This window comes from Mus musculus, chromosome 13 (assembly GCF_000001635.26).
Source record: "Mus musculus strain C57BL/6J chromosome 13, GRCm38.p6 C57BL/6J".
Taxonomy (NCBI): Eukaryota; Metazoa; Chordata; class Mammalia; order Rodentia; family Muridae; genus Mus; species Mus musculus.
In genome coordinates, this window is record NC_000079.6 from 54,046,730 (window position 1) to 54,056,678 (window position 9,949).

The window sequence follows — 9,949 nt, forward strand, 5'->3', positions numbered from 1 at the left end:
TGGGAGTTTAAACACAGCAGCAGGGAAGGGCAATTCCAGCAGAATGAACAGCGTGTGCAGAGGCATAAAAGCAAGAAAGGGCTCTGGGCATTCACTGCACAGAGCTGGAGATGCTGACTCTGGGCATTCACTGCACAGAGCTGGAGATGCTGACTCTGGGCATTCACTGCACAGAGCTGGAGATGCTGACTCTGGGCATTCACTGCACAGAGCTGGAGATGCTGACTCTGGGCATTCACTGCACAGAGCTGGAGATGCTGACTCTGGGCATTCACTGCACAGAGCTGGAGATGCTGACTCTGGGCATTCACTGCACAGAGCTGGAGATGCTGACTCTGGGCATTCACTGCACAGAGCTGGAGATGCTGACTCTGGGCATTCACTGCACAGAGCTGGAGATGCTGACACTGGGCATTCACTGCACAGAGCTGGAGATGCTGACACTGGGCATTCACTGCACAGAGCTGGAGATGCTTGTGGGATGGCTCGTGAGCACTGAAAGACATGAGGCTGCAGAGGCCACCTTTAGTCTTGGTCATGAAGGTCTTTGAATAAGTGTGATGATTTAAAAAATAAGAATAATAAGTGGAATCCATTCAAGAATGCTGTGTGTAGGTAAAACACAGTCCTGTTTGTGTATTTAAAATATCTTTCTGAGATGCAACTTAAAACTGCTTTCTGATTCTGTCTCACCTCAGTCTGAATGGCTATCATTAAAAAAGAATTGCTGGTGATGCCAAGGGAGGGACCCTTATTAACTACAAGTCTGAGTGTAAACTGAGTGTTAAGCATTGTGGAAATCAGCATAAAGGTTTCTTAGAAAATCAAAAGTAGGAGGGACGACTGGGTAACCAGATTATAGCAGTCCTGGGCAAGTACCCAGAGAAGTCGAAGCCCTACCACAAAGTTATTTGCAAATTCATGATTAGCTGCACTGTTCATAATAGGTAGGAAATGGACCCAACCTAGACATCTATCTGTCAAGAGACAAATATGTAAAGAAAATGTGCTATACATACACAATGAAATCTGACCCCATCTTAAAGAAAACTGAAATCATGACATTTGGAGGAGAGTGGATAGAATTGCACAGCGCCATGTTTAGCTTTAGAAACAGACTCAGAAGACAAGAACCATATTGTCTCTCATTTGCACATCTGAGATTTCATAGATGTGAATATTGTCTTAGTCAGGGTTTCTATTCCTGCACAAAACATCGTGACCAAGAAACAAGTTGGGGAGGAAAGGGTGTATTCAACTTACACTTCCACATTGCTGTTCATCACCAAAGGAAGTCAGGACAGGAACTCACACAGGGCAGGAACCTGGAGGCAGGAGCTGATGCAGAGGTCATGGATGGATGTTACTTACTGGCTTGCTTCCCCTGGCTTGCTTGGCTTGCTTTCTTATAGATCCCAGGGCCACCAGTACAGGGATGGCACCACCCACAATGGGTCCTCCCACCTTAATCCCTAATTGAGAAAATGCCTTACAGCTGGATCTCATGGAGGTATGTCCTCAAGGGAGGCTCCTTTCTCTGTGATAACTCCAGCTTGTGTCAAGTTGACACACAGAATCAGGCAGTACAAATATGTTTCTGTGGGAATGGTGGTACAGGCCATGAAACTACAAAAAAGACGACGAGAAGGGGGAAAGAATCTTAGGTGAGGCAGAACATGTATGCCTGGAGAAGCAGAAGAAGGCTACTTGGGGAGAGGAAGGGGCAGCAGAAGTAGGGGAGGGAGAGGACTGGAAACAAAGAAAAAGTGTCAGATGCCATAAGGAAATCCTTTACTATGTCAGTGAAAACTAATGAAACCTTTCCTTCTGTTAGGGTTTCTAATAGCAAAGAGAAACTGCCTGGAGAAAATCCGTCACAGTCAATGCTTGCCCACAATGGCACTCACATCTCATAATTTTCAACCAGAACAGATCTGAGCCCCTCCCTCTGCTCACTCCAACCACATCCTTGTTGGAGAGGTGACAACTTACCCACAGGTACTATCAATAATGGGCCCATTTGTTTAAATGAAACGAAGCATCCTGCCCTGTAACACAGTCTTCATGGGTCCCATTGCCATCTGCCACTTCACTATTATCTCTGTTCCCAGGGATGTGTGAGGTGGCCTCAGACTAAATCCTTCCCCGTGGCTGAAGACATCTACAAAAGTCAAGTGCTGGTGGGGGTCTGCTCTATCCGGCTCCACACATTTTTTCTCATTGCGATTAGAAGCTTAAACCTTTTTAAATCAGAGATTAATCCTGAGCGTCTAATACTATTTAAATTACAAGTCCCAAATCTTGAACAGGCTACAGTCCAAATGCTACTACTGCTATAAATCTGTGTATCCCATGAACATCGATGTGACAAACAGCCAGGCAGAAACCTTAGTGGTATGTCTGCGCTGTGACATGCTGTGCCCTGAGTCCTCTGGCAAATAAACAGGTCATGTTTCCTATGTAGGGACTTCAAACAAATCTGTACAGCTACATCATATCTACCAAGTGTCACAATCTTGTGACTCACCATGCTGCTTCCTTCAAATGACCTCTGTGTACCAGCCACACAAACAAACAAGTATACATTTACTAGCCCAGATGAGGTAAGTCACTGGCTTATGATTCCTGAAACAAATTCTCCAAGATAAGGAGATTTGGTGGATTAAAATGTTGTGTGCAGATTTGATCATTGTGTAGCGGCAGCTTAAGGCAATTTTCATAACCAGGAAGACATAAAATGTCACTTGTTACTGTAAGGGTGAATAGCTACAGCAAAAGAGGATCCCCAACCAAGTGTATGCTGAAAATTAATTACATTCCATTAAAAAACACAAATGGCAGATCCATTTATACTAAAGGTCGATGCTATGAGACAGTATCCCAGGCTCTCACACACTGCTTCATTCCCACCCTCAGACAACCTGCACAATGAGCCTCGTCTCCCAAAAAGGGCACTGGGCTCAGAGAAGTAAATATACCCATTTATGCTCACTTTTACTGAAAGAGGACCCTGTACGCTCTGCAGAGGGCTTGGGATAGACAGTGGAAATGGGAAGAAACACTGGTGCATGCCTGGCCTGAGGTCACACGGAGTCCCCAAAGACAATGAAGAGCTCAGGAAGTCTCTGAAGCCGATTACACACTGACCTGGTGCTAGGCTGAGCCTTTCCTGACAAAACCTAAGCAGAAGCTCTGCCCTTCCCACTGATGGACACACTCAAGTGGGACTCACAGTAATACTTGCTTAGGTCTCAGGAGAAGCCAGGGGCTGGGCTGTGGGAACTTGTGATTCATTCCCCAGCCCTGAGCTCAGGCCTCCTTCCTGTCATGTCTGTTACTATGTGTACATTTAATGAAGGCAGCTTTTTTTTTTTCATGAGGAAGAAAGAGAAAATCTGAAATTGTCTCCATCTCAGTTAAGTATTTCACATATATAGGACATTATTACAACTCCTGACTGGAGTTAAAAAATGAAATATCAGTCTTACCACAAGTTTGCTTTTATACTTCTCAGAATTAGCGTTCTTTAGATGGCCTAAGTCGATCCAGAATCAGAGAAACCCAGAGCACAATCTTGTTCAAGGTTATAATTATTCAAAATCACTTCTAAATGCACTATTGAAGGGACACTCCTATGTCAGGTTTCATTGACTCCACAGTGACAGCCTTGCCTGAGCACTGTAGCCTGTGGCTGTCTGAGCTTCTGAGTTGAACCTAACGTTGAGCCTCCAGGAGCAAGGCATCCAGAAGTCATGAGATTTGAAAAAAAGGCACAGGGTTTTTCCTAGAGCTCACTCCAGATGTGTTCGCTGAATGCCAGGGCCTGGGAGATGCAAGTGGGACTCTAAAGAGATGCCGTCTGCTGTGCAATGCTCCAGACTATAAACTTAACCCTTAATTTCTACATCACCAGCAGCTGAGCCCTTTCCCTTCCTTGAGTTAGCTGGCAAGTAGCACTGGCAGAATCAGAGAGTGGTCCTGCTAATCGTTACGGTGATCCCAGTGTCACAAGCCATGTTTTCTTTAGAATAGATCATTTCTAAGTTGTTTTGAAATAAGCGTCACTAGCATGCATGGTGGTTACCCTCAACTACAAAACTACAGCCACTCAGAGCAAGACAGTCCTTTCTAAAATTTTTATTCCATTTACAAATAATCTCTTAAAAAGAAAGAGCTAAAAATGAGAACATCTTCAAATCTGAAAAACAGAGAGAGAAGCAGAGTAATTTTTCAAGTGAACAAAGGTTTCTTCTTAGAGCACATTTAAAATATAAGAAACATGTGTGGCAGTGTTTTCCACATAAACATTCAAAAGCAACCAAGGGCACATAGGAGAGAAATCCCTGTCTTAAAAGAGGAGTGAATATCCAAAGATGCTCTCCCCATTTTCTTAGCTGTCTACCTGAAGCAGTCTAGCTTTTAAAATGGGTTTAACAAATGCAACAGAGCTCCATTTGGGGTTGATTTGAATTCACAAAATAATTTTATTTTATGTAAGAAAGCATACAAGCGGTAGAGCTGAGAAAACATTCAAAGTACGTAACACAGACCCCTGCAGGAGATACTGTTAGCAAGCCAGTCAGCCCTTCCTTCAGTTCTATCCACATGTTGCAGCTGCTTCCAAAGAACACCTTGTAAACATTTCAAACAACAAAAGAAACACTGTTGCAATACCCCCACCCGAGGGGACTTGATGGTACTTTTTGCAGTCCAGGCTATGACTTGGAAACTAGATTCAAAACCACAGGGAGGAAAAAAAGTAGCATTTGTGACTAGTGATGCTGATGGCTTTGTGATGCTCAACACACACCGGGAAGGGGTTCTTCTATTCCCCCCACCAACAACAGAAGTGTATACTTCCACGATGAGGCACAGCTCATTAGCTAGTTTACCACTAACATTAAAGAGCTTTTTTTTTTTTTTTTAAGAGAGGATACTAAATTCGGATTAAAGCACTACAAAAGTAGCCCCTTGAGCAGCCGGCTTGGTTAGACCTGGGCAGATGAAGAACCAGCGATGAGCCCAACTATCGGAGGGGCTGCTGTGACCTGTGACTTTACAGCTCATTCACCTCGATGCACATCTTAATCCTGGACAGTCATTTGTTTGTTTCAGAAAGCCATTTCAAGCATGAAATGAGAAATGACAGGGAGGGCCAATTATTTTACATAAATACAAAGTGGCATATGCTCTTCCTCGACATTCAGACAGAAATCTAAAGTTGGATTTCTTCTTGAGCTGGCTTTTACAGAGATATTTACAGAAGTGCAAATTTGCCTCGGGGAAAGCCTCTGCCATTTAAAACATTCAGAACACAATAGTAGCTTCTTTTTTAAAAAACATATCTTTCCAAAATATTTTTAGGGGCAGAGCATTGGTAGTGTTAGTCACTTCTTACCTTGTGTTTATTTGTGTCTGTGTTGAGTTAAGGAACCACCACATCAGCCTTTGCTGCCTTCCCAGAAGTCATTCCCAGCTCAGAATCTCAGAGTCTATGTGTACTGTTTCATTGGCTCATGAAGTGCTAGTACAATGGACAGTTCAGTCTCTGATTTAACATTGGTTCGGTCTATTAAATAAGCTAAATATAGGTTCACTATGATAAATTTAAAATATCCATATAATACAATAAATAAATAAATAAATAAATAAATAAATAAATAAAACCATTATCAACAATGCATCTGTCAATTCTGAGAAAGAAAAAAAAAAAAGAAATCCCACTCTTGCTGTAAGGCTCAATTATTGTCAGAGAAGTTAATTAACAAAGGCATGCACCTACCTTTACAATCTGAAAACTGCTTGGACAGTTTTAGCACCTGTTTGGATACAGCAAACAACTCTCACACTTCCTTCCTGGAAAGTTTGATTTTTAAGTGAAGCTGTTTACAGTTGACTTTTGGCCCTATTATTTTTTTAAATATATATATATAGAGTGTCCTAAGATAATGCTTCAAAAAGGATTTCAGAGCCTAAGTCATTTCCCTTGTGGCTAGAGAATACACTGGAGTCAGTGAGTTGGAGAAGTTCTGTAACTGTCCAAAAGCAGCAGAGGGGTCTCGTGTTAATTTCTTAACAGCAAGCCCTAGGGAACTCATAGCTTCAGAGATGAGAACCCAATATTCAGGTTGAATGCTGTCCGCTGTGGGTAACGGGTTGGATCTTTTCTAGAGAGACATCGGTGTCATAGTCCAATATGACCGATAAGGCCGGGGACAGCTTCTCCAGTGGCTTAGGTATGCCACCGGCCTCCTCCCTCTTCAGGTCCTCAGAGGAGCCCACAGCATGAGGGATCAGGTAAACCAGATTACAGTCCTTGGAGATGGAGCCTCGGGGCTCATGGTGGCTGGAAAACATCACAGCCCCGTTGTTGTTGATGCTTACAGTCTCTATGGCATTATTCGTTGTAGGGCAGAGTCTATAGCATCCTAAGAGGGTCGAGAATGCCTTCTGAAAATCGGCATTAAAAGCATAAATAATGGGGTTCAGGGAGGAATTCGCCCAGCCAAACCACACAAATACATCGAAGGTGATGGAATCAATGCAGAATGGCTGGGTCTCCTCAGAGCCACAGAAGGGCACCATACAGTTCGAAATGAAGAAAGGGAGCCAGCAGCACACGAATACCCCCATGATCACAGACAGTGTCTTCAGGACTTTAGTCTCCCTCTTAAAGGACATCTTAAAGGAACTTTCTGATTGAGAGCATTCGACAGGGTTTCCATTACCTGTGGTGGTCTGGCAGTTCTTGGCATGGACTGCTGCCCTCTCCAAAGCTGAGATGCGCCGGATTTGCTTCTGGGCAATCCTGTAGATACTGGTGTAAGTGACGATCATAATGGCTACGGGGATGTAAAAGCTTATGAGGGAGGATGAAATGGCGTATGTCCTGCTCAACCTCGTGTCACAGTTGTCATCCTCGGCATCTTCCAGGGAAGTAAAATTGCCATCCAAGGGCCATGTAGGTTTTGCCTTGTGCCAGCTTAGCTGCACTGGAATGAAGGATATGAGAACAGACAAAGTCCATGCTACGCTAATCAGGATGAAGGCTGCCTTCGGAGTCATCTTCCTCTCATACTGGAAAGGGCTGGAGATAGCCCAATACCTGTCCACGCTGATCACACAGAGGTTAAGGATGGATGCCGTGGAGCACATGATGTCAAAGGCTACCCAAATGTTACAAAAGGACCCAAAGGGCCAAAAGCCAGCAATCTCAGCCACAGCTTTCCAGGGCATGACCAAGACAGCCACCAAGAGATCTGACACAGCTAAAGAGATGACAAAGAAGTTGGTCACCTTGGACCGCAGGTGTCGAAACCTGATGACAGCGGCACAGACAAGGGTATTCCCTAAGAGAGTGGACAGGATAAGCAGGGACAGAAAACAGGCTGTGAGGATGCGAAAGGAGAAGTCCCTCTCCACTGGCAGGCCAGTCTCATCCATGGTAGAAGTGTTAGGAGCCATCTTCCAGAAGGAAAGCACTTCCGGTGGCTTAGCCCTCACGTTCTTGGCCAGGCTTAGCCAGACTTCCCCCAATCACTCACCACCCAGCCCCTTCTCCAGCCCCAGTTGCTGTCTGGACAAAAGCACAATGGTGTTCCATCAGGAGCATCTCCATAGCAATCCAAGCCATACCAGGAAGAAGAGCCGCTTGCTTTCCACCTGTCTTCTGGGTTCAGTGCTCCAGGTCGCTGTTCCCTGGCATCCGCTGGTCCCTAGATTCCCCAAGGAATGCATAGGCTTTTAAGCATACTCTAAGAGTCTGGGGCCTCTTCCTGGTCAATCTCAGTCACTTTTCGGGGATGCTGCCTCTTCTTCTGAGACACAGCCTAAAATACATGCATTTCTCCTTCAAGCCCCTGGTGCCACATCTCTCCAAATGCCCTAAAAAGCAAAGGGAAACACAAAGTCGTTCACCAATACTCTGTGCAGACCTCCTATTTGGCTACACAAAATCTCAGCCCATCACCCCCTGGACAAGTCCATCAAGACCACCTACCTTGCTTTAGAGTCACTTCTCCCAAAACCCCTGGACTCAACGAGTCCCTCCAGCAGAGCAAGTGTTCCCCCTCCTCATGCAGAAAAATCTCTGGGATGGATTTGGGAAAGGAATCCCAGGCCAGGTGCCAGGGAAGCGGCGCCCCTCCTGCTACCTTGCCCACCTACAGATTGCTGCCCCCGCCCCCAGGAGGGTTCTCGGAGCTTCCTTGGGAGAGGAACCTCCAGGACTGGAACAGCTTCTGTCCTGTCTGAGGAAGCCCAGCTCTGGGCACCCCTTTGGCTCCTCGTTCTTAGGGCAGGACCCTGAGCCTCCTTGGGGAGCCACCCGCTCGCTCCCTGTCAGCAGTGGCAGGAGCTCCAGGCAAGCACAACAGCTCGAGCGAGCGAGGGCACCGGCCGGCTGGGTTCCAGCGGGGCACAGCCCACCCCGCCTCCGCGTCCCCTCCCGGCCCCGGTGGTGGGCTGAGCTTGACAGGCAGAGTGGCGGGCGACAGCCACACGTGGTTCACTGAAGGCACAGCTGGAGCAGGGGTGTGGGACGCCTACCTAATCGCTGTGCCCTCTCTGGCTACCTGATCCCCCCACCCCTCCCCGGGGGACCCTGGCACAAGACAGAACCTGAGGAACAAATCCTGATGCTCAAATCAAGTAAACCAAACTCTCGTTCAGCGCCTCTCCGGGTCAACTCCAAGTTCCACCCAAAGCTCGGGGTCAGAGCTGACCCTACCCACACCCACGCCCTGCTAGTCCTGGACACTGCCCACGTCGCTGAGTTGTCACTGAGTGCCCCGCAGCAGGGGTACGGGAAGCCCCAGGACGAGAGTGCTCACCGATCTGGGAGACCACGCTCCCCGACTCCGCCAACCCTGCGCCCTCTCCTGTGCCGCTCGCTCTGCTCTCCGCGCTCCGCCCGCCAAGGCGCTTCTGCGGTCAACTCACGAGTGCAGCCCGTGACCCGCGCCCCACAAGCACCCCAAACACGGTGCCGCACTCTCAGCAGGTACCCGGCGCCCTCTGCCGGGGCCTCTGGTTTCCTACACCCCGCCTGCGCCCTAGCAGGTTCAGATCACAGGGGCCTCAGCCAGTGTGTGTAACCAAGATGCAGGGCCTCGACCATGCTTTTCCCTGTCCCCTTCTGCCAGAATCTGGACGGTGAGAGGCAGGTCTTCCGCGCTCTAGCCTCCCTCGTTTGAAATGCCCCTAAAAACTCACAAGAATAAGAAGTCCCTTTGGCTAGCATTTTATTCTCTAAGCCATGATTTTCCTTTTGTGTCCCCTGTGTGCCAAGGCTGGAGCAGCAGTGAGAACAACATGTCAACTTATTGTGCAAGTGATCAGAGACCTGGCATAAACTCAGCAGCCTCTGTGTCCCCTAAACACACACACACACACACACACACACACACACCTCATGATGTTCGACATCTTGCAAAACTCCTTCCTTATTGGCTTGCACAGCTTCATTTCATCTGTGTGGACAGTGATGCTCAGAAAGACTGTGGGCTCTACTCCACGTTAACACAGTAGCTAATGAAGATGGTGGCCTGTCTGCCTGACTGTCGCTTGCACAGCCGTGTCTAGGATGGAGCCCACTATCTAAACAATTAGCACAGGGATAAAGCAGAGACAGGAATGTGTGGCCTCAGAGACGTTTAGTGCATAGACGCAGCCCCAGAGTGCCTTCCCATCTGTGTGAAAAGAGATTAAGTATGGAACTTGGAAATCACTTTGCCTGGACTCCTGTGCTTACTGATGTAAAAATTAAATGAAATACTTATTTAAGAGTTGGGACCAGATATGGACTCAGTCAGTCCTTGGTGGCCAGAAATTCTTCAGAGACCAGTTAAAAAAAAAAAAAAAAAAAAAAAAAAAAAAGGTAGTAGTCTTGTCTCCATGAGAACCACACACCACACTGAATGCCCGAATTTTCTCTATACAACCTAAATAG

At 46.8% G+C, this 9,949-nt stretch overlaps 1 protein-coding gene across 2 annotated transcripts; it reads right to left on the reverse strand.

Annotated features, from left to right (window-relative positions):
* Positions 1-4,453: 4,453 nt before the first annotated feature.
* On the reverse strand, positions 4,454-8,929 carry Drd1 (dopamine receptor D1). Of its 2 annotated transcripts, none has more exons than NM_010076.3 (2): positions 8,832-8,929; positions 4,454-7,884 (listed from the first exon to the last, which is right to left on the reverse strand). In NM_010076.3, the coding sequence occupies exon 2, from the start codon at positions 7,462-7,464 to the stop codon at positions 6,124-6,126; it is 1,341 nt and encodes a 446-aa protein (NP_034206.1). In that variant the 5' UTR covers positions 7,465-7,884; positions 8,832-8,929; the 3' UTR covers positions 4,454-6,123. The 2 variants fall into 2 exon arrangements, with proteins under 2 accessions (NP_034206.1, NP_001278730.1); NM_001291801.1 differs by lacking the exon at positions 8,832-8,929 and adding an exon at positions 8,000-8,051.
* Between the last annotated feature and the right edge of the window lie 1,020 nt (positions 8,930-9,949).